Raw genomic sequence first — 26,658 nt, forward strand, 5'->3', positions numbered from 1 at the left:
GAGCAGGCTCTGATCTCAGCCTAGGTATTAATAAAGCATGTAAAGTGGAGCCATAATATTCTCTCTGAATCCAAGGCAATTTGCTGTTAGTTAGAAAACATATGGCTATTAGATGTGCTCTCTTTAACTCTAGAAAATGTGTTTGAATTGTCAAACATGAGCTGTAGTAGAGAATGTCCATCTTCTTGCACATCCCATTCTCTGTTCATAGGTATTGGCTACGAAAAATCAGTTTTATTGGAAAATTAGGGTGGTACAAGTATCCTGGCAAGTACAGTATTCTCAGCAAATACATGCTGGCCTTTGGAGAGCTCTGGCAAAGAATGGTAAAGGGGCCTTGACCAGTCTAAAGTTTGGCTCTAGAGCACATCAGAAAGTTTGCCAGCCAGAATGAAAAGGAGAGTTTGGACACTGGTAACTAGAAGGACAACCAGACAGGCAGAAAAAAGAGGATCATTACATGTACATCAATCCATTTCCAGCAGATCTGTACCATTAGTTCATAGTGAACTTATTACCTTGATTTGTTTTGTGTATTAAATGGGTTTCCAAGTGGTTGTTTGCTGGAAGAAATGGCAACTTTGCAATTTCATTCAGAAATATTGTGATTGAGGTGTCTTGTCTTTATTGTGTGTTTCAGATCGAAAGGATCAAACTAATTTAGTTTGGGAAGGAACCAATCCTGCCCTGCAGCCCATACGAGTGAGGAACACTGCCTTGAAAGATACTTTACATGATGCTGCTTTACCCAGCACTACTGGTGAGACTTCAAGAAATACATCAAATCTATAGAAAGGACAAATGAAACCTCGCCAAAGACTTGAAGGAATGATGACATTGGTTTTCAAAAATCTGGTGAAGCAGAGATTGAACATTCTTCTTCTTTCATCTCTTCAAAGACTGACTTTAAAAGCAAGTGCTGTTCTTTCTATATGTGGGGCCATACTTAACTCTGAACTTATGGAAAACCTGTCTTTTGTTTAGGTTAATTAAAGTGACCTAATAATAAAAGCTTCTGAACAACATACATGGTACTGAAGAAGTGTAGGCCACATGTGCCTTCCTAATTCACCTCGCCATCTCATCAGTTTGGAGGAACCAATGGCCAAGCACAGGAGTGTCCACAGCCCAAAACACTGTGAAATGGTCACTTCCTTTTTTTAAGAGAATGATAAGCCCACTCAGTGGCTTGATTACAAAGCAATAGTACAGTAAGTACTTATTCCTGTAATTCACTTGAAAATGATGTAAGAGTTACAAATAGCTGGGCTCAGACTGTTCAGAATGTTAGGAGAACAGGTAGCAATCTAAACAGTGGGAAGATCAATGTGTATTACAGCTGCTCAGCTTTCTCTGTCTTCAAAGCACTTTTGAAGTATTCACAACATGACTGCAAACCACAGAACTGTTTACTCACCTTACAGACTTAGAGAATGTGTGACTTGCTCAAGGCCACTAAAAGCATCACTGGCTGTGCTGTGATCAGGATGTGTTCCTGGCTCCCAAGCCTACAGGAAAGCCATGGGTTCAGTTAGTGCCAGCTGCTGCTGAAGGCACCATTGGCCTGAGAGGCTGCTTCTGTCCTCTGCCATCACAGCTAAAGCCTCCCTGAGCACCCTCTTGAGAATTGTACAGAAATATGAGAGGTCTGAAGTAGTGCTGAAGTAGCTGAAGTAAGCCAGCAAGGAAACGAGCTGCAGTGAGGCCACCTGGGGCAGCCAGGCAGGCAGGTTGCCATCTGCTGTTTGCTGGCAGTCTAGGGGTGACCAGAGAGTTCCTAGGAGAACGTGGCCCCTACTAAAAAGTACTGCACCCTGTTAAGGCTGGCAGTGGCAGAGATGTGGAAGCTGATGTTGCATCACTCCCAGCCACCAGACAGGATGGAATGGAGAGGCCATCTCTGCAGCTCTCTGCTTGCACGCTTGCTCACACAGCTTTGGGCTTTCCTGTAACAAGGCAGTTTCCATCACAACAAGGAAGCTACTGCATTTCAATAAGCTGCTTCTAAAAGTAATACATTTCACCCTGGGGAAGAGCAATTTCGCAGCTTCAGTGTTACCAGTTTTATGCTTTGAGGAGACCTTTGTAACATGCAATTTTAATTTTATTTTAGCTAAGATTTAGATTTTCTGCTTGACAGTGCTGCACCACCAGCCACTCAAACCCTGCTGAACTTGCTTGTAGCCATTTTATCTGAGTATCTTGTAAATATTTGGTAGAGCACTCAGACAGAGAAGTGTTTTTTGCTCTTACAGTCACATGCCTGGTTCCAGGACCTTTAAGAAGTACAATAGACTGAAGGCAGGGAAAATTCCACTGAGATGCATTCAAGTCTCCAGGGAGCAACTGCACTTTGTTTAGACTAAAATTTTTCATTGCTGTCTCTCCCTATTTAAAAAAAAAAAAAAAAACATGGAAGGATTGAGAGGGGAAGCTGGAGAGTTTCATTATTATAAACATCAGAATGCAAGGAGTTTTCACTCATTTTGGTCATATTGCAGAGCTGTATGCAGTTGGAGAGGGAGATAAGCTTTCCAGTGCTCCCTGCACTAGCTGGGAAATTTCCATCAAGTTTTAAAATGTTTTACAAACATTAGTGAATTAAAGCTTAATCCCCTTCTTCTCATCCCCATGAAACAAGTACAGTTTAAAGAGAGGGCTAATGAGACTAAAATAGTTATGCTTTGCTGAGGTCACAGGGGCGGCGTGGTAACAGAACTTGGGTCTTTGAGTCCCAGCTTTCTGTCTTACACCAAAAACAACACACCGCAAACAAGATACATTCCCTCCCTTTCCAAGACTTGCTCTACTTCCCGTCCTAGGATATAGTGAAAACATGCTGGCATCACAACTTGAGACAACCTTGGGTTTTCCCCCTTGCTCACGATTGCTGTCCCATGGAATTAAGATGTTGAAAAGATCAAAGAGGGATGTGAGGTGGGGAAAAAAAATCAAGTCACTGCTCTATCTGCCTTGGGCATGTTCTGCCTCCACTGCTGCCAGTGGAGTTGGTGTTCTGTTAAAAGCAATCTCAAACATGTTTGTATGTATTTCCATATAATATTCAGGCAGAACTGTGGTAAAAATGCCATCATCAATAAGAGAGCTCATCTGTCTGATCTTCTTGTCTTGGCTGACAAGAAGATCAGACAGATGAGCCAATAAGTCACTCCTGTATTGAATAGATGTAATTTCATTATCCTTCTGTATGTGACCTGCATTTCTTACTGCTTCTTATTATTTGCATCCTGTAACTACCGCTGCAGCCATCTCTTTCACCTCTTCAGAAGAGAGGGATAATGCATCAGCCAGTTCTTCTCCAGTGGTAAGAGTCAGATTTTTACCAGAGGGATTAATGGTTAGTTGAAGAGAGCTGTTCCCAACAGGACCAAACAAAAAGCAATGTGTATGAGATGAAGTGGAAGACAAGGAAACAAATCTATAGATTTAAAGCTCTTAAATTATTTTCCCCTTAGCTTCTCTCATTCACGCTGTGAGACAACCAGACATGCAAAGCTGGATGTATATTGACAGTGACCAGTGTACGCAGGACTGAGAGCTTCTTGCACTGTGCAAACAAATCTGAAGTCAGTTAGCTACCAAAACCAGATCAGTATGTACCAGCTATTCTAGCCCTTGTAGATGAGGGACATTGGGAGGAAAATCAGTCCTCCTGTCTCTCCTGTGACCTTATGATGTACCCCAGCACTAGAACCTTTGGCCTCTTAACGCTGTTACCTTTTGTGACAAGGCTCCAGCACTGGCCCGTGGGTAGGCTGCCTCTCTAGCACTCTTTCCTGCAGAGGATCTGGACTCAGTGCAAATGCTGTGCACAGTGCTCATTTCATTCCCTGCTGAAAGGCAGCCAGGCCTGAGGTGGAACATGGCAAGCGTTTCACCGCACCTGGCAACTCCACACAGCTGCTGAAAACAAGCGAGGAAGAAAGCAGTGTACAAATGCAGGGGAATTTTCACATAGGCAGGATGTAATTAGCAGAGCTGGAACTTGGCCAGGACACTGGGGTTAAAACACTGGCTTGCAGGTAACACACTGGGATCTTTCATAATTCAAATGCTCAGGATCTCCCATTTCCATTTTACCTGGAAGATGTCAGAGGACTGTTCCCTATTTAATGGTCATGGGCAGCTCTTGAACATCTGACACAAAGGAAGAAGTGTCTAAAGGGTGCTGCACCTGCAGAGCTTCTCTGCCAGCAGCTGCCCACCATGAACAACAGCTGAAAAGATCACATCCTGATAGTACCATGGCTGCACCACTGTAAAACACACCTCCATGCCTTGGGGTTCACTTCACCCTAACTCTCATTATTCAGTTTCAGATCAAATTCCTTCCAAACAGAAAGAAAAAATTATAAAATTAGGGCAGCACCTTACACACAAAACATAAGAAAGAGATTATTACCATTAGATGCTGTTTCAACCTTATTCTCTGCCATTTGAAATAATACCAGATAGCTATTGGACAGCAGAGAATTTAGATGAAGCACTTCTCCCCAGTGTCGATGAGCGAGCTTTTCCAGCTGGCCTTGCTGGTAATACACAGAGCATAAAAAGCTTTTGCCACCTTCTTCCTTCCAGCAGGGAAATCGTGTTCAAAGCAGCAAAACATTTTTTTCCACTTCATGATCTCACTTTTGGTAAAAGCAATTTTTCTGTTTACTACAAGGACGTTGAATGTCCTCAAAAGATCAGGAAGATCACTCATGAACCTCACATGTGTAAAGTCTGCATGATGTTTCTAGCATGATATGGCCCACAGTCTGAAATATAAATAATTGCAAATCTCTAGCCCCTTGTCAGTCAGGCCTGCAGACGTGTCCAGTCAAAGAGCTGACTTCCCCTGTGTGGTGCACTGTGTGCAAGCAAAACAAGAAGTGTCCCTGCCATCTGAAAAAGCATAATCTCTGCATCAGTAAGTCATAAAAAAGGGACCCCTCCTCTGCCTCTGGTTTATTTGGGGGAGGGGGTGATGGTTTGTATGCCCAGGCTGCCATGGAAGCCCCCTCTTTTTCAAGTGTTGTTTAATACAACCACCAACCAAACTTGACGAGAGTACCTCAGTCAGTGGGACAACAAACCTACAGACAGCCTCTCGTGGCAAAATGCACTGGGGAGAGTAAAGAACGGGCAGCTGCAGGCAACAGGAAATCCAGCACTAATAAATAAAACGTCTTATAGCCAGAAAGAGGAAATAAACAGCAGCAGCACAAACTGAGAGGACAGAAGAGAGCATAACTGTGGCATGGGAATTACTGAGTTACAGTGAGCTTATTTTTACAGAACCTTGTCCCACTTTGTTATGTGTTCAGACTGCAAAAAGAGTGGGGGAGTGAGGGGACTACTCAAAGAGAGGGTCTCTATCAGAAGTTGTCAACAACCACTGTAATTAAGGAAGCAGCCAGAGCACACACAACCAGAGCTGCTGCCAAAGTGAAATGAAAGCAATTTTTGTTTTCAGCTGTAGCCCCAAAGGATAATAAAAGATGGTTCTACTATGCCAAGTGAGGAGCTGCAGGGACACCATTTCTAGATAGCCCTCCTCCCATCTTTCCAAAATTATACACTGTGGGGAAGCAGCAAGTTACTGTTCCTGTGTGCTTTCAAAGCCCATGCCTGCACACCCCATCTGGCTGCAGCCACCTGGGAAGGCCAGCCACAAGACAGGTGGGCCCCCAGCCACCATGGTGGCAATGGAGGTGGCACCAGCTGAGCTCTGCCCCAGCCAATGAGCTGTTCTGGCACTGCTTGCTTCAGACTGCTGAAGCAACAACATTGAATTTTTCTCCCCTTGCCCTCAGCTCTGGGTTTCACCACAGCCCCACAGCTTTGCCACCACCAGTGGGAGCTGCCGCATTCAGAAGAGCCCCACCCCGCTTTCCTCCCGAGGGCAGCTGCATTTGGGGGACTCACTGGTGTCTTGGCAAGGGCCCTCGTTCCTGGCACACCAACACCGTGCCCTTCGTGCCGCCGACAGCACGGGTGGCCTGTGCCCATGCTGCTGCAGGCGCCGGGGAGCAGCGTGTGGGCTGGCAGAGCCGAGGGGTTGGCACGGATCTTCTCAGCCATGGGACGTGAGGCTTTCCCTGGTGGCTGCAGAAACTGGTGTGCAGGTTCAGCAAAGGGAAAGAAGTCATTCAGAAATTGCATGCATATTTCTGAATTCATTCATTGCGTGGCATTTGCCTTTCATCCTCCCCCCGGGCTTTGTGTGCATTGCTGGCATTCTCTCCCAATCCTATATAATAATTCCCAGCTCTCCACAAGCCACTGCCTGCCAGTGGAGCCCACAGTCCCTGGCCCGCCAGCCCGGTCACATGAAAAGTTACACGCAAAGGTTTAATGCTTTCTCCTGACCCCAGCCCCTGTTCCTGTGAATCCCCTGCAGTGTTTTCTTACCCAGGTGCTAGGGAAGCTTTGCACTGAGCAGGGTGCTAAGAAGGTGGCTATTTAGCTGCAGAATTTCCACACTCTTTGAGCTCTCTCTCGAGCTGTAAGTACAAGCAGTGGAACCAGGTGAGTGTCTGACAAGGCTGCCATTTAGCCCTGAAGCTGCTCACCCACTGAAGGCACATTGTGGTTGCCTCATTTGCTCTATCCCAACTGCTGCACTAATGGTTAATTGCTTCAGCAGGTATGGAAATCACTTCTCAAAGGCTGCATACAAGGTACACAGTATGGTCCAGTAGAATTTTAGCCTTGGCTGGACATTGACAATATGTCTGTTACTAGGGAGTCAAAACGAAAATACAGCCCTTCCATCACTGAATTCTAGATGATGCAGGTATTAGTTCATCTCACAGCTTGTGAAAGTGGTAACATACTTACTTTTGTGTCATCCTTATATATGACATGTCACAAAAAACACATGCTTTTGGAGAATCTCAGATGGAAGTGATCTTTTAATAAATCTGGATGACAGGCAGAAATATTCAAGGGCTGTTTCTGATGTATCAGCTGCTACAGTACTTTCCTGTTATCAGGGTTACGTGAGGGAGGGCAGCTATCTCCTGCGGGAAGAGTTCTCGTGCTCCACCTGATGTTTTCATGATCAGCTTTTGGAAGCATGGGAGCTGTGTCTAGCAGTCAGGCCTAATGTCCCTCTGGGTCTCAGCCAAACAGTTGGATAATCAAACTGAGCATTTGATTTCAGTTTTGGTTCTTTCTTTTTCGAAGGGGAAGGGTCCAGCTTGTTATGAACTCCAGCCTGTACTTACATTTTTGTGGATTTAAATAAAAAGACCAGGTAAAGTTTTAAGTTGCAGTGTGTTCATATTGTTCTGATTTAAGCTCTATCATTATCAACATAACTTAAAAACAAACAAAAATAAAGCACCCAAATTGACAGTGTTTTTCAAATTCTCTGCTTTTCTCATAATTTTCAAAAGTGTCATGTATTCAAAAGTGTAAGCCTGTCCTGTGTGGCTGACTGGCTGTTTGATTATTTCTCTATATTATATTACACTGTTTCATTCTTAACTGTAAGCCATCAAAATAATAAAATCTGAGTTCTAGTCTCAGTTACACTCAAACATAGCTACTGAAAAGGTTTGTCTAAATTCTTAGTATATATGGCATTTAACAAACTTTGCTTAAATTTCTATTCCCAACTCAGTCCAAACAGGAGTTGAGAAATCTTGCTTCTCCCAGATGACAGCACATCTGAATAATATAGGAATTACTTTTCTCACTCAAAAGCATTAACAAAATACATGCATAAGTACCGGGGTTTAATCGGCCAGTGCTGTCTCTTTATTTAAAAGAAAAACTTATTTAACCCTTCAGGAGAGATTCAAGCTACCAGCAACAACGGAGACAGGTCTGAGCCCCCAAATGGTAACGCATGTAGAAAAAAGTACAAGTTGGTGATGTCTGTGGCTGTAGTCAGCTGGCATTGTCCACCCTGCCACACCACAGCCAGGAGACCAGCAAGGAGGATTTTCCATTTCTGGGAACTGCAGTGAAATGGGGGAACACCATGATCTCCAAATTGTCTTTCCTTCTATGAAGTATTGTCTTCAGGATGCTGCTTGACATTCATTCAGTCAAATATTTTGAACAAATAAGCAGGAAATGGTTTTGATTTTTGGCTCCACTGGGCCATTTGTGAAGAAGAATAAGAAGCGCAGCATGTGCCATGTCTCTTAAATACCCTTGTTTGCCAGAAACATATGCAGTGTGTTCCCAGGCTGTGGAAACAGTTATCAATTCCATTCCACAAGTCACCCTTCTCTCTCCACACACCATCCCAACCCTGCTTCAGGCTGGAGTGGAAGGAAGCATCACTCTGAATTACTCTGCTGTTACCTGTTTGTGAGGAGAGGGTGCCTGTGCACATTACACGTTATTCTGTGCATGTTTCTGAGAAGGGTTGTGATTGCAGTCACTTCTCAGTGGCACAAAAGAGGAGTAGCAAGCCGAGGTGGGGCATGCACAGGCACCTGAGAGCCAAACCTGCCCCTCTCTGCGGAGCCAAGTGGGTCTGCGAGCGTGCTCCAGCACCTTCACAGGAGCCCTGGGCCAGGGCTGCGCTTGGGGAGATGCCAGAGCAGCTTTTGTCTGTGCTTTCACTGCGGGTTTAAGTAGTTCGATTAGCATTTGGGTCAGAGCACATGGAGCAGCCCCGGCTGGGGTGGGAGAAGTCACACTGTGAGGCCACACTTGAACGTGGCCACTTTAGTGCACCGCCCCGGGTACAAAGCCTGCTTGTGTGGGGCACGTCCCGCCGTGCGTCACACTTTGGTTGTCACTGGCAGCCATGGGTTGCTGGGGGGTGACACAATAACCTCTTTATGCTTAAAGAATAGCGAGGGGAATTGCGGGAGACCATTGGAAACATTGCAGCAAAGAAGTGGTTTGGCTTTTGTCTGTCCCTCAAGGTAAGGTGCCCAGGCAGCCATTGAGCTGCCTCTGCTGTGCTAGAAGGAGCGTGAGCAAAGCAGCAGCAAGGGTGACTGCAGGGCTGTGGGTGGGAGACGACCTAAAGAAACACTCAAGGAAGACCCCATGGTATCTCTGTGGTCAAAACACGATAAAACTGCTTATTTAGGGGAGAGTTTTACAGCAGCTCACTCTAAAGTCTGGGCTGCCGCAGCCTTGTTGCCCCCACTGCATTCAACACAAGAGCAGCCACACAGGGAATCAGCTTAAAGAGCTGATCTGTCTGGAAATTAAACTGTACTCTTCATTACAAAATAAAACTTGGCTCTACTGGAATGCCTCAAAGTTTTGTTCAAAGAGAACTGGAAAAATAAAAAGACAAGGAACTGAAAAGGGTCAAAACAGACAGAAATTTGAAAAAATACTAATACAAGCAATACAAGTAAGTTAAATCTCTTACTGTATATATCACTGTCTCCTTTGCCAGCCCCTCAGCCATATACTTCACAAAGCAGTAAACCCAAATAATTCAGATATGCTAAGCAAAGCTACTCTGAATATGGCTTCTAGCCTAATAAGTCAGAGCCTTATCCAGTTCCCATGAAAAACATCAGGAAAGTTTCCTTCAACACTAACAGACATAAGATTGGGTTGCAGAACAGCTACATAACTTTTGACCAAAAAGTGAAGTTTTTCTAAAGCGCTGATAAAATATTAATGCAGGAGAATGTGGAAACTCTGGAGCAGTCCCACTGCAAAATATGTTTCAAGCAAGCATAATCATTTTTGAAACCATGCTCATTCTAACTAGTGATGTGTGCTCTAAGGGGAAAATACAAAACAAATTTTTTTTTTAAAGGAAAAAAGTATTTATAATTTCTTTATTGTGGATGTACAGAAAGATTCCCCCTCTGCTGCTGGGAAAACCAGTTTCTGCTCAATAAGCAGTAAAGCCCATCCTAATTTTTAAAAAACATTTGTTAGGCAAAACAGGGCTTTTTTTACAATGCTTTCATTTTTTTGCAATTGGAGTCTTTCTGTTGATGCCAGCTGCTTTAGTTGTAGGTATTTTCTGGGAGGTGGTGTCTGTCAGTCCCACGTGGGGTGTCCCCTTGGCTATCTCTCATAGCCGCCCTTCTATAAATCACAGCATATTAAAAAAAGGGGATAATGCTGACATGTGAACTAATCCCCACATCAAAGAGAGCAATTCTCCCTCCTCCAAACACCCACCCCCCTCTTTTGCTGGGAAAAGTCTAACGCCTAGAAGGTGATTTACACAAAACTTCATCCCAGTTGTTAGGAAACTCGCAGTACCGCTTACTTGCCAACTGCAGGAGAAACCTGGGAATCAGGGTAACCACAATAGCTAGCCTGCAGCTTCCAGCATTTGGTAATTCAGGAGAGGAAAAAAATGGTCTTGTTTCAACAGACTTGTGTATATGTTGATTGCATGGCAGAACAGGCATGCATACAGACAGATGTAAATGTGACTGGTGATGTGGGTGTGTCTGGGCACATCTGGGTCTGTATGGACACATCTCTATCTGCGTGTGCTCACAAGCACTTGTACAGGCTCAGGGCTGCCTGGCTGCCACATACAAGGCACACAAGCACACAGAAATACCTCTCTCCTGCTGAAAAGAGGGACAGGGGGAATATACATTAAAAACATAAACCCATATGGGCATCCAGTCACCTAGACATGGAGAGAGCTATCTTAAGCTATTCATGCCAGCTCTAGGCCTGCCTTTGAGCTGATAGTTCAAATGCTGGGAATAGATGAATAAGGGGAATGCTGTGTCTGAGACAGGATTAAAGCATGCACTCACTGCTGCCCTTGCCTTTGGAAATGCTTCCTGTGCATTGATTAAGCACACAAGATACTTCCAAATAATTGTCTGTCTTTGAAATGCAACTTAAAGGAGGCAAAAAGGCCTCTGTCTGGCTAGGTAACTCTCTTCCCAACTTAATGCTTAGCCAGAGCCTGTGCTGGGCACACGTCCTTCAGACATACCAACAAAGCATATGAAAAGACTACACTGGTGGTTCTGGATTCATAATCAATAAGCAAAAATACATGCCTCATGTGAAAGTGCTGTAGTAAAGTGCATTTCTGTAAGTATATGTATGCATGTGAACTAGATACTTCCACCACTATCGAAGCTTCTGGTTGATTAATTCAGTTTACTTGCTACTTTCTCCTGCCACCCACACAGGCAGGCAGGAATGCCCTGGGGCCAGCAGGGCCCTCCTCAGCCAGGTCACCTCTTGCCCTGGGCCAGAGGGCCATGAATGTATCTCCCAATAAGTCAGCATCACTGCCAAAAGAGGCACACGAGGTTCACTCCCAGTGCAAGAGAGTGAACTGGATGGAAAACCAGGGGATTAAAAAAATGCATTCTTTTTGTAGTCCTTGGTTGGTTGTGGTCCAGCTGCACTCACCGATGCACTTCAGTATGATTGCACAAGAGCTGAGGGGAGGAAACAAGTAGTCAGGGGCAGTGAGACACTCAGACAGCTCCCATGTCAGTGACAAGTGCTGGCTTAAAACATTCATGAAAATACAGCCAGAGGCAGAGCATCAGGCATGTTGAGAGACCCACATCTCCCACTCCACTGACAGGAAGGGCAAGGCACAAGCGTGGGGGGAAGACAGAGACCAAAAGTTTTGTTGTTCCAATGCTCCCTCCACGTAAATGTGCAGCTCTTCATGTGTCTGTGCCTGTCCCCTGCCCTGTGTCAAGTGAAGAGGATGTGAAAGAAACTCCAGCATAGATGAGCCCTCACCTCCAGTACATGGAAAAACAAACACAGCCATTCTCTTGTTTGTTGATTTAGTTCAGAGTGCTCCTTCCATTACAAAACCATTTCCCTGCAGGCGACAGGCTAAAACCTATTTGCTTATTACTCTGCAAAAGAAAATGATGGGTGCAATTTTCAAGCACCTCTTCTGTTGATAGGCACAGAGATTGAAAGGACAGAGCCTTCCCAGCTATCTCTCAGCTGCGTTTTCTTGTTGGGCATAATTTTCATGTTTTCATGTTTCTCAGAAACACATGCCACATGTATCTTTTTCTCCTCTTCTTGAAACACACATCTCTCTATGGGACAGCTTTGTGCTTGGAAAGTGAACTGTGTGCTTCATCACAGTGTTCACACAGCGATGGGGGTGACCACTGAAAGCTGCGTCCAGAACTGCAATTCGCAGGACAGCACACACCCCACACAGCCCACACAGCCCACACACCCCACTGCAGCATCTGCAATGAGTCAAAACCCCAGAAATGAGCACTTGTGAACAGGGGAGAGGTTTCCTCCTGCTGCTCAGGCTGATGGCTGCCCCAGCTCCCATATAGGATGGTGCAAATACCAAGGCAGCTCTTGGAACTGGCACAGCTAAGTGGAACTCTGGGTGCAAGATACATCCTGATTCAAGGCAAACACACAGGAAACAAGTCTCTTCTGGCCTGTTTTATTGATGAGATGCACCCCCTGGCAGTTCCTGGTGCTGACTGGGACAAGTCTGGATAAAAACTGCAAACTGCAAGAGGAGCAGCAGAGTTTATATAGAGCTGGCACCAGTTTTGGTGCTTGGCTGAATGAGCTGTTTCTACTGGGTCCAGAGCTCTTTCTTTGTGCCAACACAACCACCTGCCCTCACCCTCCACCCCCAAAATAATCAAACTAGTCTCAACACCTTTTTTTGTCAGGTTAAGTCACTTCTCTGCCAGCTGGCCTTTTAGATGGCAATTCTTCTGACTGGCCTTTTAGGTGGCTGGCACTTTACACTCCTCACAAATCCAACCCAACGGGCATTAAAAAGTGAATTTACATTGCAGGGCTGTGGGGGAGGGTGCCTCAGGCAATGTCAAAGAAAAAGCGGATCAAAAAGGGCTGCTAGTATTGGATACGTGGGCTGTCTTTTCAGCCGCTTTGGGCAACGTCCTTTCAGCACAAGAAAAGCTGAAAAGAATTCAGTTAATCTGTTGTTAAACAGAGTCTGTAGTGGGAGAGTGGTCTGTCATCCTCCAGGCAGGGAACTGAGCCTGCCTGTAATGGCTGGGAGCTCCTTTGCCCTTTCCCAGCATTTCATATCCACAGTGGCAGTGAGTTCATGGACTGACACCTTGCCGGTCTTGCACGGATCGTCTCAGCCTTGTGATGCCAGGACCCAGGACCCCTTCCTTCTGGCTGCTCTCAGGAGAAGCAGCAGCTCACAGCACGTGCACTACATAGCACAGCACACCCAAAGGCTGTGGCAGCCAAAAATCCCTCTCCATAACTCTCCTGCTTCACACAAGCCCAGAAGCACCTTGCAGGGTGCTGGTGGTGGCTAACCTGCTGCTGCTGCTGATTTCAAAGAGCTAGCAGGTCAACTGAAGTCCTGGGGCAAGAGCTTCGGCATGATTTTCAGTTCTAACTCTGAATATAGAGATGTAAGAGCAGCCAGACCCTAAGGTGTGGCCCCCCTGATGTCCCACAGCCTCAGTGCTCGGTGCCACAGCACAGCTCTGAATGTTAAACACTGATGGGGGCGGCCCAGAGACTTGCCAGCCCACACATCATTTACTACATGAGGAGTATCACATGTATACTGCTTCAACTTAAAACTAATCTCTCCTTCCAGTTGGGAAAAAGATCTTTTTTCTTCCTCAGAGTAGAGGATCCCATAGATCCCTACAGAGTAAAACAGCTATTATTTTTTAAGATTTAAAGATAATACTTCTTTTTTTGTTCATGTATCACATTTCAGTGTCTTCTAAACAAGAGGGAGCTTAATGTTTTAGTGTAACCTTGAACTGGCTAGTACACAACTTTTATTGCTTCATCCTTGAGCTTCCATGAGCTACATTATGTTCTACAATGAACAGAACGTCCTACTTAGGATTGTGTGGCACATGCTTTGGTTGCAACAGCTTCCTAGTGCTTTCTTTGGCCTGCATGTATATGTAGTTGTATGCAAACATACACATGTGTGTATATGTATGTGTTCATTTCTAATTATGAAATGATGCAATAAAAATTTCCAATTCTGAAATTTTTTTATTTCATTTCCTTCGTTCTCCACTGCTGTTCAGCTAAGCACACTGGCAGTGTGCTCTAGGGAACAGGATCATTCCCATCTGTGACTCATTTCTAAGGTCTCCCAGCAAGGATTCAGTATGATGGTGTCAGTGGCTGCTGCAAGAGCTGTTTAAATGTCTCTGCACGTAGCGGGCAGTGAAGTGCTGATCCCAGGCAGCGGTGCTAGGAATGTCAGGGTCTGTTTAATATTCACTGGGGAATCTCCCTAAAAAGTCAATTAACCTCCCTACAGTTTTGTGATCTGGCTGAGCATTACCATGCAGTTGTATCAGCTTTTATTTTAGTGCATGAGGAGCATTGTCCTGTGAAATGGAACTTTCTGGGTTTGTTTTAACGGCAGACTGTAATTTGATTTTAAATTATCTACTGTCAAGCCTTTCACAAGTGAATCGAACGCACATGCATTTTCTCCATAACATATTTGACTGTCTGGAGAAACAAAGGTTGGTAATTAAGCTCACAGCAGTTGATAAGGACGGGGCCTAGGCAAGGCCTAAAACTTCAACAAGTTAGAGCCTTAATTTCTGGATACTTACCAAAACCAAACCCTTGACTTGGTGCAGCTTGCTCAATCTGGATAATCTGGCTCTTTGATTCCCTGTGGGGCTGTCCTGTGGGAAGTCAGCACCTCGGTATGACAGGGAGGGGTGCCAAACAAGCAGACACCACTCCAGGGTAACAGCTATGCCAAGTCAAATTCAGCAAGCTTATGGTTAAATATGGGAGATCTATTTCTCTCCAGCCAGTGCGTGAGTTCCCAGCACCTTTTGTACTTTGAAATACCATTAATTAATATTTATCAGATGTAAAATGTGACACTAGCTACTTGGTACAATATGCCTTTAAGCGTTGTATTACTATTCCTTTTTAAGCATATCGACAGACAGGCTGAGGCAGGCAATCACAAGTGTCACCAACAACAAACACCCCTCAGCTGGAGGCAGCTTTTAAAACCCATCCAGGCCTTAAACCAGACTATCCTCAGTGCAGGACAAAGCCCATTAGCAGGAGACTGGGACCTGCCACATTACCCATGGCTGCTTACATGGCCATATGGTTTAAGAAACACAAATCATCATGCAGCGATTTTTTTTTTTTTTACGGCATTTTTGCTCCAAACTCACATGGATGTTTGGAAAGCACCTCTGCTCATCTCTCTCTGCCATGACCTTCTTTCATCCCAGGGCTCAGCTGCCCAGGGGGAGCTGTGCCAGGGCAGGCAGGCCATGCAGTGCCTCACTGTGCTGTGTCTGGGCAGCATGGGCACCCTCACTCCTCACTGAGCCCCAGCTGCCCCTGCTGTGGCACTGAGAAGCAAATCTTTGGCCCTTTGCTGGTGCACAGTCCCCTAATGTGTTTGATAGTGCTGGTACCTTGAGAGCACTGCAGCAGGGGCTTCCCAGCAGTTCGGCTCCCGAGGCCACAGCCTCTGGATAACTTCCACCCCAAATGTATGTCACATTTCCTTCCAGTGAAAGCAAAATATTTACACTAAGCCAGGGTCACCTGGCGGCCACGGCGCTATCTCAGGCTGGAAGCGGCTGCGATACTGTAAACAGAGGGGCGTGAGGCCGAGGGAATTGCTCTGGGCCTCCAAGACAAACGGCAGGGCTGGGTGTGCTGCCGGAGCGCGGGGCACCGCGAGGTGGGCACCGCCAGGCCGGGATGGGGGGCTGGCAGCAGGGCCTGCAGCTCAGGGACAGCGAGCCAGGATGGCCATGGCTGAACAGAGCCGGCACCAGGGGCCAGGGAAAGAAAATTCACAGTGTGAGCAGACGTGTCCAGCATCCCCACCAGCCACACTTCCCACCCATCCCTATGTGCCCCCAGCATGGTCAGTACCTCAGGCTGTGGCCACACCAACCTCGCTGCTTTCTCTGCCTTCAAGGAGCTGCTGGAAATACTCTTCCTGTTCTTCACAAGTGCTTTGGGCCCAGTTAAACCATTCTGCAAGCTGCTGGGCAAGACTTGCCCTATGAAAATGCATTGAATTCAGTGTTTTAAACTTGTAAACTTGAACTACAGGACTCACAGCCCCTGTATTCCCAGACACACAAGAGAAAGGGTGGCAGTTTTCCATTGTAGTAGCTTGCATTCAAGACATCTTCCTGAGGCAGATCTTCCCACCTCCTCACAGCCTAAATCTCTCCCATATGCTGCCAGGATTTCCGTCTTTATCCCACATTGCACTGTTGATCAGCACCTGAAACATCTGCTGCGTACTGTAACACGTGCATATGAGTCAAGGACACAGTGGCTGGCAGCTCCTGGCTGCCCACCCATCTGACACCACTGACTCCTCCTCAGTTCCACTGTCCCATTCCCTGCCAGGCATTTGCCCAAAGTGATGACCCACGGCAGGGTTTCACATGTGGACTCTGGAAAGCCTCCACCAGGCAATAAACAAAATGGTGCTCATTTTGCATGCCTTGAACCCATTCTGGGAACACAGGACTCTGAGCCTCCCAGCGCCTGGGCTGCTTCAGAAAGCCTTCACTCACCTGCAAAGACAGATGTGAATGTCAGGCATGAGCCACAGTGGAGCTGTGCTGAGCCCCTCTGATCAAACAAGCCCATAAGGAGCAGCAGGGGGGGTTTGAATAATCCCACAGGCTCTTCTGCTTTTGTTATGCTGCTGTCATTCTCCCAGCAAGGTTCACATGTAAGCATGTGGAGTAACCAAAATATTAAAGGACATTCCAGTTATTTTTGGCTAAGGGAGAGGTAATTGCATTTTTTGCATCCAATCATTTTCCACTGACACTTCTCATAATGATTATCACAGTGTCAATATCTTGAGATGCCAGTATTAGACCAAAGCTGAGGAGGGTGGTGTTTGGCCACTTGGGAGATATGGTTTTCCCCACCTTTGCAGAGAAGTTTCTTTATGCTATTTACTAAGCTATTAGGTATGCAAGGCATAACTATAGCAGAAGGGGATTTCTGTGTGGGAGGAACAGTATGATTCATATTGTCTCACCAGCCTTGCAAAACAAAATGTCCAGTCATACGCTTTTGTGATGCAGCCTCTCATTTCTCCGCCTTTATTTTGTACACAGCCATAACCCCAGTGCACTGGGACCTGAGAATCAGCACAGCAAGCTTCAGGAGAATCAGTCAAGAAAACAGGAAGCACCGAGATGACCTAATACTCTAATAGCATTTTCCTCCCTGGGAGCAATGTCCAGAGCCTGGCAGGGGAAGGAAGGACAGAATGCTGCTCTCAAGCACCTGATTAGCACCTCTTGTAACAACTCCTTGAGACAGCTGGCATGGAAAGTGGTAACAGGAATGCCATCCCAGCTTTGGAAATTTGCCTGCTTCACAACCAACCCCGTATCTGGAGCACAGACCATGGCTGAATATCGTTCTGACAAACACCTACTGCATTGCACTGGTGGTTTAAAGGGGTTCGTTAATGCAGTTTGTTAATTGCTAGATGTTTATTTTGGAGCAGCCTTCAGGAATGTACCAGCCTTCATTTTCTGGGGTTGCAAAGGAGGATGGTAAGGGCAGAGGAAAAGCATTGATTTCAAGAAAAGATATTCTAAACTGAAGCACTCTCTACCTGAGAGGGTACAGTTCCCTATCTTACAGGGAAAAATACTTCTTGAAACACCGCACTTAAACATTAAAAATAAAATTATATCAGGACCTTTTATTCTTTTCCTCCCCGGAAAATTCAAATTTAAGGTAAATCAAAAGAATTCTCAATGTTTCAATGTACATGGAAGTTCACATGTAGGTATCAGCTGGCTCTTCCCAATTATGTCCCTGAGAAAAGTCCAAGCCATCCATAACAGACTTCCACAGTATCAGGGACCACAAAAAGGAAAATGCCTTCATCTTACTCCTGTGAGACTGGGACTATTCCAGTTATCACTATCAGTATACAGGGATTTGGTTTTAGCACATTCCTGACAACACAAATGGCACAGAGGAAGCAAATGCTTCTCAGCCTTCTTCTTAAAGGCTGGCTCAGAGCGCCAGAACTTTGCACACCTCAGTGTGATATGGCAGCCTCGTATCTCACTACCATTAAACACAGAACTAGCATGAGTCTTCACATACTTTCATGGACTTCACACATTCTTTTCACATGTGTTACTGACATAAAAATTACACTATTGTAGACACTTTTTTGTGAAGTCAGCTAAAAGGCAGTGTGCATGTGTCGTATTTGCAGTACTTTAGCCACCCTGAAGAAAGGATGGGGAAGAGGGCAGGCTGCAGCTTGCTTTCTTAATAACATGCAAAATCTTTAAATCTCAGGTTACAGTAAGTATTTTGGCTCCAAACTCCAGCTATAAAGCAAATAGCCCAAGGACTCTCCCTAGAACTGTAGTGGCAAATTTTAATAATATCTAAAGTGCAATGATGAGGCTCCTCTGTGCCAAAAGAACCTGCTCACTATAAATTATCAAAAATGACACTTTCAAAATAAGTTATTTTAAGACCTCCTATATCAAAAGCAATGCCACCAGCAGGCATCACCTCACCTCCTTCTGGAAGTGCCTTGAGGCTGGGACTTGCCTCATTTCCCTTTGTTAAATGGGTCCCACCTGATGGCAGTTTCTGTGCTGTCCTCTCACGCACTCTGGCTCTGTGTGACCCACTGACTCTCTTATGATCTCTGGCAAGTCTTTGGCCAGCCCCTGCAGCACAAGGGAGTGCTGCATGGAAGACCAGACTGACCACTTCTGTCTGGGGTCTAATCCCCTAGGGTGTGAGAAAGCTCTTCTAATGTTTTACCAAAGGGACTGAACTGTGCAAAATACCTTGAAAAATATACCTCCCAAGGTAACATAAGGACATATGTTACCTGATAAACCTGAAAACAAAAAAGTCTAAAGGTGTGAAGGGTTTTTCTACCAAGTTTCATAATGGAGTGCAATTAGGCCTTATACAGCCTAACCTTGGCCATGCTGCAAGTGGTTTAAAGGGTAATATCCTGTAAATAGATAAATTGTGTCAGCATGAAAAGGTCATTCTTTTCTCAGCACCTAAATTCTCCTCCAAATGGGAGCACTTCTTTTTTCCAGATTCATATACAACATGATGGTTTGGTGCCTTCCTAGACATGGAAAGGCCCATTCTTCCTCACTTCCTCACTCTTTCAGTGAAAACACACACATGATGAGAAACCACACACAATACACACACACACACACACACACACACACACACACGTTGGTGAGAGCCCCAGTGTGGGCACAGAGGGTGAATCTGAATGAATGCACATACAGAGGTCTCTGTGTAGTAAGAATGTTTACCATGTGCACTGCTGGGAATCACATGCAGGATTCCACATAAACCCACAAGACTGGCTGTAAGATGTTGTAATGTAAAGATCCTTTCTTATACATCAGAACCCTAAAGTTTTGTGCCATTGGGATGATGTCAGCTGGAGTTCAAAGATGAAGCAGGCTGCAGATCGGAAACAATTTCTAAATAATTTTGTGTAGGGGACTTCTGCAAAGAGTATTAGGGTATCTTCAGCAGAGCAAGCCATTGGATCTAAGTGAGTCTTTATTTATCTGATTTTTCTAATGAATGCCTGTTTGGCAGAGTGGTAGACAAATCATTAGATTGCCCTAGTTGGGTATGAGCTCCTATCCCTGTTTTGCCCAAGGCAAAAATGTCCTCATTGCAATTTTAGGTAGGCAGATTCAATCCTTGAAGTATTTGGCACCTTGCGCCAAACTACACACTGGCCACAGGGTTCAGCCTGTTTTGTCTAAAATCAGCTGCAGCAGGGCTCTGGTGCTGTCTCAGTGCCTCAGAAATCACACAAAGGGCCCTGTGGGTCACTTCCCTCGTGCTGAGAAAGAAATTCAGGCCAGGTTAGATGAGCTGCCTATGGAAAAGAAAGTGAGGGCAAACAGAGCCAAGGGGTAACAGATTCTTGAGCTGACTTCACCTTTGATATTCTGCAGCTCTTTTAAGAAGAAGGCAAGAGGAGCTTTGTCACAGGTATGAGTGAAATTTTATTTTAGAACCTCTGTTTAAGAAAATATGTCTTTTTGAAGATATTATTCAAAGAAATGAATTCATTTAACATCAGCAGAATTCTTTAATATTTTCCTTGCTGTGTGGTCCCTTCTTGTATATTGTTCTCACTCAGACAATATATTTTTGATGGGAAAGTAGTCATTCTTCTACTTTTCCATTCCCTGCTGGCCTCCTTAAAATCTCCCATTGTAGATTTGCATCAGATTATTATGGCGGTAATTTGTAGCTCAAGTAAAATCAACAAACTTCCTCTCTCATCTTTCCTTCTGGTCTTTAAGGCATTCTAGAAAGCCCAAGTGCCCTGGTGGCCAGCTCCCTGCTCAGTCTCCCAAAAGGCCTTTCTTCATTCTTTTTGATGTTAGCTCTGTACTAAGATTTCTGCCTTCACTCCTCTTTGGTTAAGTCAGTAATTCTTGATTCTTTCTAATCATTTAATCCCCTCTGCTCCTATGATTTACACCAAGCTGGAAGGTGGAGATGAGTTCCTCCCCAACTGTTTGTTTGTCAGGTTTTGATGCCTTCAGGAATGCTGCTGGTCTTTGGTGTGAAGGTGGGCCTTCAGAGGAAGGCTGATAGGGATGTTCTCCAAACTTGACACGGACAAGGAAATACAATTCCCCCAGAGAGGTTTCTTTTGACTGACCCAGTTATTGTCCATATGTCCTGAGCTGGATGGTTCAGGCACAGTTTGAAATTGTTGTATGTTTATATATATGTTAAACATAAACTGATTATATGTGAACCCCTACTTTTGCTGAAGCTCAGGTGACATTTACTGTTTCACTCTCCTCCTGAACTGCTTAGTGTGGAGGAAAACAAAACAAAACAAAACAAACCACAAATCCATGCCAGTTTCAGCACCTTTGCCCTTATGATTGACAGCTTTCCTCCACTGCTGGGTTAAGACCGCTGCAAGTGGGAATTCCTTCTCCTGAATTAATTACATCTGTGGTGTTATTGCCTTTGATCTACTGCCACAGGAACCAGAATGAGCACTGGAAAACCTCCGTTTTTGTCCATTTCTTACACAATTAAGTCTGGACAGATTATTAAAAGGATCATTTAGAAGATGGTGGGCAGAATAGTCCCCTCCCAAAGTTGCCCTTGAGACTGACAGTTTCTGTGGAAACTGCATGGGAACAGTTACAGACCTCTAGTGGCTCTGTTTATATAGCTCATCTATTTCCTAATTGCTCACCAGCACAGTATTTTGGAAAGCCATACAGAGATTTCCCATAAGGATTACAACACGGTGTCATTTCATCTTCTCTGCATTTCCCATCCCGTTGTCTATTTTCCTCACCATAACATCTGTCCCACATCACTGAGAGATTTCACAATTGGAAACCTGCTATAAATTATGACACAGAGTTAAAGGACTTCAGTGTTTGCTCTCTGCTATTTTTTCAAGGGACTTTGGGTTAACCACCTCTTTAAAATAAAATAAGCCCTTTTTTTTTTTCTATTTATATTCTAGTGTTTGTAGAAGCTGTCTTTGGAAACTGAAAAAAAAAAAAAAAACAAAGAATATTTCTGTCCTTCCTGCTTGTATCCTTTTCCATTTATCTTCCATGGAGTTCCTAGAGAAACACAAATTTTCTGTAAGTGCTTGCATAAAATAATCTTTAGCAAGCTCTGTCCCTAATGGCCCACAGGGACTCCAGATAAAAGCAGAGTTTCTCACATTTCTGTTCCCCAGCATCTGACACTGGGGCAGCTCTAGGGCTCCAAGTGCCAGCCTGTGTCACTGCTGCCAGGGCTGCAGGCTGAACTGGCCTCTGGTTCCAACCAGCACGGAAGCAAGAGTCCTGAATTACATAAAGGACAGGCTGTTCTGGTTGGCTCTACAGGAGGCTGCAATAGCATGAAATCCTAGGGACAGTCAGAGTGACAAAGTTTCAGCTTTACACAGTGTTTTGTACTGATCAATCAAGGTTAGTGTCACATATCATCACCTCTGGGAACCAGAGACATTTAAATGAGAGATCAAACGTACAGGACTATATTCTCACAATCAGATGTCACCAAGGACATCTGAGTCTTTGGTGACTTCACCTGTCACTGCAGCCTTTTTCCTCTGAACCAGAAAGCAGCACACATATCTCCTGCTCTTGGTTCTCACTCACAAATGAGATCACTGCAAGCCACAAGCATGGAGCACTTGCAATGCTCCACATCAGCCTTGCTTCTTCCAGCAGCCAGGAGAGAATCAGAGATTTATAGGGCTGGGAGGAATCTCAGAAAATCACTCAGCCCAGACTCATGTCCCAGAGCAGGATCATAATACTTATGTCACACTTGGCAAGTGCTTGTCTAACCTCTTCCTAAAAGCAGGATGGCGATTCCACACCCTCCTCAGATACTTCTGTGTGTAATTCCCTTACTGCTTGCCAATTTCTAACATCCAACCCCCATCTGCTTCTCTGTAGTTTAAGCTCATTAGTTGTCCTATCCATCATCTATATGGCGAACAATTTATTCCCCTTTTCTCCCCAGCCACCTTACGCATATTTGACAGCAGTATCCCTATCTTGCCTCAGTCTTCTCTAGACCTAAGAAAGTCAGTTTGTTCATTCTTCCTCCTAGCTCTGTTTTGCAAGATTATCCCCCCTGATTATCCCCCAGTTGTCCTCTGGACCTTGTCTTGAGCACAGCACCCAAAGCTGAACATTACACTCCAACTGCTCACAGACAACTGAGCAGAATGATTATTTGTGGAGTTCACCTCTAAGCACAAATCCTAGAAAAGCACTTGTCCTTTTTACATTAGCAATTAACTCATATTTGGGTTGTGATCTGGAACATCTCTCAGATCTTTTTATGCAGTGTTGCTACTTACTCAAAAATTCACTGCCCTATATAAATAGAATTAATTATTCCTGGTGATGCCCAAGAATAGAAACTAAGAGCTGTTCTTACTGAAATGAATCTTATTTTTAAGGCTGTTTGTCTAAATATTTTTAACTGTAGCCTTATATTTCAGATTACCCACAGTACCCTTCCAGATTGTGGCAGCCAAGAATCTAATATTTTCTATTCCATTGTCCAAGCTGTTCATAATCCCTTTAAATCAGACTGAACCAGTACAGATTCCCACTAACTCTTCTTCATCCATCTTTCCCTTTTAAAAGTACAGGTAATAACTCTTCTCTTCATATAGTTTTCCAATCAGCATTCCATCATCCCAGACCAGCTCTGTCTATCACAGACTCCCTTAATTAAATTTGCTTTGGAGTATCATGTTACACTGCGACAAAAGCCTCAAAATATAGGAATACTATTGCTTGTCCCTTATCAATGAGGGTTCTTTATTCTGTCATGAAAGGAAATTTGACCTGTTTTACACAATTTGTTTTTGACAAATCTATGCTGGCCATTATTCATCTCTTTGTTTTGTTTTAGGTGCTTACCAAAGTTTGATTGTTTGTTCCAGTATTTTTCCGGGAATTGAAGTCAAACTGAACAATCTGTAATCCCTGGCTCCGCCTTTTTTCCCTTGTAAAGAGCGGAACTACGTCTGCACTTTTCCAGGCTTCCAAGTCTGATCTCTGGGCTCTGTAAAACATCCCAGGAGCTGGGCGAGGTTACACTGCTTAGAGCTTTTGTGCTTAAATAACTAACTGGCTGTAGCAATTACCCGAGGATGAAATTCATCTGGCCCAACCAATTTCAACACTATCTGAAGGATCTTTTCATCTGGCCTTTGTTCCAGTTTTGTGATCTCACCCCCCTGTGTCACTGACATTGATTGCAGTATTTGTCTGAAGTGATAACAAATGCAATAAGAGTATGAAGCACCCTGACACTCTAGCCAGGAACTGTCTGGAGCTTTTCATCCCCAATGGGCAGCATGTTTTTGGTCACCTACATCTTCCTCTTGCTGCTGATGTAGTGATGGGAGAATTAATTGTCATTTAAAGTCTCTTGCTAATTGGCTCATTTTGCTGTATGACCTTTGTGCTTTTATTGTCATATGTCTAGCCCAGCTTCTGCATGCTCATTTCCTGAAGGCTGAGATCAAAGCAGAGCTGATGATTTCTCAGAGTGGATCTGTTGTTATAACTCCTATGGATAGCTGATACTTGTTACTGTTCTCTCCAAGGTGCTTTTTACATAACCGGAGCTTCTCCCTTAGCCAGGGTCCAAAATTACGTGCCTTTAATTACTGAGCAAATGGTTTTAATGGAATCACTACTGCTTTTCTTGGTCTAGGAAAGACTAGAAGCCTGATCTTTGTTTCCATCTCTTACCAACTGTTAACCTCAACCTGGGAACATTCAGTCTCTGCTAACCAAATATTGTTTAACTTCCTGTTCTTATCATAAGTGATAAATGTAAATAACAATATTTTTAACCCAGATCAGAATTTTACATACTCCCAAATGCTGGAAGTGCTTACAGCCAGAAGCATTCTTCAGTTTCATCTCAGCTGCTCATTAGAAAATCATATTTTCTCATTTAGGTACTTTTTTTTTTTCTGGCTTCCCTCAGCTGGCCTGCCAAGCTTGAAGGCAGAACAGACTAGGCTGATGGAGAGGGGAATATGTTTTTAGTTTCATACACATGAAAAACTAAGAATTCACTGGTAATGTAATGCCACTGAAGTCATGCCTGCACAGAAGCTCTAACTTACCTTCCCCTGTCACATATTCCTCTCACCAGTAAAGACACTCAAAAGGTCCCCACTCAAGGAAGCCGAAGCAGTGCCACCAATTCTGTAAATAAAGCAGGGTTGCACTGCTATAATGGTGCTCTGACAAAAGAGCAGCCTGAGCGGCCAAAAGGGGAAGGAGTTCTGTTGCCCAAGAGGAAGCAAATTTCAGATAGTGCTTCAGTTCCCTTTGGTTATGATTCACCACAAATTAACAGCTAAAACATCAGTTGATAGTAAGGCCATGCAAACAGGGACTTCCACAAGTGGACACTCAGAGGAAAAAGCAGAGAAAGCTGGCCCCTTGCCTAACTGTGAGTCGCCTTCCTTCCCATTATGCTGCTTTTGTTTTTAGGGTTCCTGTGTGTTTTGCAGCGTCAGCCAGTTGCCAGAGAAGAGAAGACAGCCTTGCATGGGTTTTAGTTATGCCTCAGACCCCAGGCACCACCCAGACCCCTGCAGGACATGTTCTCTACTACCAACTGCTGTTAAACCAGAGCAACCTAGACCATAAATCAAGTAACAGAACACCCTGCTGATAAACTGCAGTATACAGAAACTTGCACAATATTTATGGTTTGTCACAGGTTAACACTAGAAGGAGTAAACCATAAGGGCTGTGTTGCCCTCTTCTAACGGAGTTCTTATCCAATCTTATAATGGCAACTTTCCATGATAGAAAAATTGCCTCTTCTTCCCAGCCTGGACAAATTGCACCATTAGCACAATATCCCCTGTTCAGCCACCCTTAACGTGTTTAGTGGTGTAAATTTGTTGTGCTTTCAGCCACTGGATCTTGCTTTGACTTGTCTTATTTCTTCTTCAATGTCAATATGCAAAGATCATGTGTGACTCTTGTGTAAAGACCCTGATACACAGAGGCACTTAATGTATCACATCTAAAATGCAAGAGAGCATGACAGCAACCATTCCAGTTCTTACAAAGAATTGCTGGAGACTACTTGTCAAGAAACAAGCAAAAAAACACCATGCTTGGAAAGAAGGGAGAGAAGGGTGTTGTCAAGCTGATAAACGTAGGCATTAAGTAACTCAAACAACAGGCAAGTTTTCCACTGTCCTGTTGTACCTGTTACCACTGTTAACACCAGGTACAAAATTAGTATACAGTGAATTAAACCAGACACTGCTATAGGGTAATGGATGAGACTGACAGAAGACTACAATGGCCTATCTTTCCATCTCTATTTTACAAATCCATTGAGTAAAAAAAGCCTCTCTGCACTTGCATTTTCCTGCTCTGCATGAGACCCCAAATGAGCAGAGATGTGTGGTAAATGAAGGAGCAGCATGAAAATTTGTGTGCCCATGCACACAGATGACACAGGGTTAATGAAAGGTCCTTAAAAGTTGCTCCTTACCAGTATGTCCCATTAGCTAAACCTGGGTTTTTGTGAGGAATGCACTTACTAATTCACACCGTATTAGCAAAGTCAGCCTGTTTGCTAACATGGGTCAGCCTGGCAAAGTAAGGCATAACACCCCACCATGTCTCATCATACCTTTGGGTACAGTTCTGCTGGAAAAATTTGAGATAAAAAGACTGGAGCATGGGGAAATGAGAGTGGAGTATGTGCTAGATGCCAAACACCTGATCCCTCTTTAGAAGAAATCACTCAAAAAAAAAAACCCAAAAAAACAACAAAAAAAAAAAAAAAAAAAAAAAAAAAAAAAAAAAGCTTGTCTTAAAACAGCCTCCAGAAGGATGGGCTGATACCTGAAGGAGATTAAGCCAGTACAGCTGCCATGTGTAAAATCCAGCACTTCCCAATGCAGCAAGGCTCTCAAGGCTCTCTGTGTGCTCCTATGGAGATTAATAAAAACATATTTGTGCATTTAAAGGCTGCTCTTATCTTTGGAAACAGCTTACTTTATCCCTTGCACTACGAATGAGCAGTCCATGTCATCACCTGCATAGCAGGAGTGGAATTCTTGGCCAGAGGGAAGTACTAAGGTAGGGAGAAAGACCTCCAGGCGAGGGAGGTTAAAAT

The 26,658-nt window shown here is 44.4% G+C and overlaps 1 protein-coding gene across 7 annotated transcripts in view; it reads left to right on the forward strand.

Moving 5' to 3' along the window:
• Positions 1-7,276, forward strand: part of RAD51B (RAD51 paralog B) — a 403,112-nt gene extending 395,836 nt beyond the window's left edge. For 5 of the 7 annotated variants that reach the window (XM_074542842.1, XM_014268656.3, XM_074542843.1 and 2 more), the window contains one exon: positions 641-7,276. In XM_074542842.1, coding sequence (XP_074398943.1) covers positions 641-792 — 152 coding nt within the window. In that variant the 3' untranslated portion in view covers positions 793-7,276. The remainder of the gene's footprint in view (positions 1-640) is intronic. The other 2 variants (XR_012580812.1, XM_074542844.1) reach the window with 2 other exon arrangements.
• The last annotated feature ends 19,382 nt before the right edge of the window (positions 7,277-26,658 follow it).

The sequence above is a fragment of the Zonotrichia albicollis genome, chromosome 6 (genome assembly GCF_047830755.1).
Source record: "Zonotrichia albicollis isolate bZonAlb1 chromosome 6, bZonAlb1.hap1, whole genome shotgun sequence".
NCBI classification, from domain to species: Eukaryota; Metazoa; Chordata; class Aves; order Passeriformes; family Passerellidae; genus Zonotrichia; species Zonotrichia albicollis.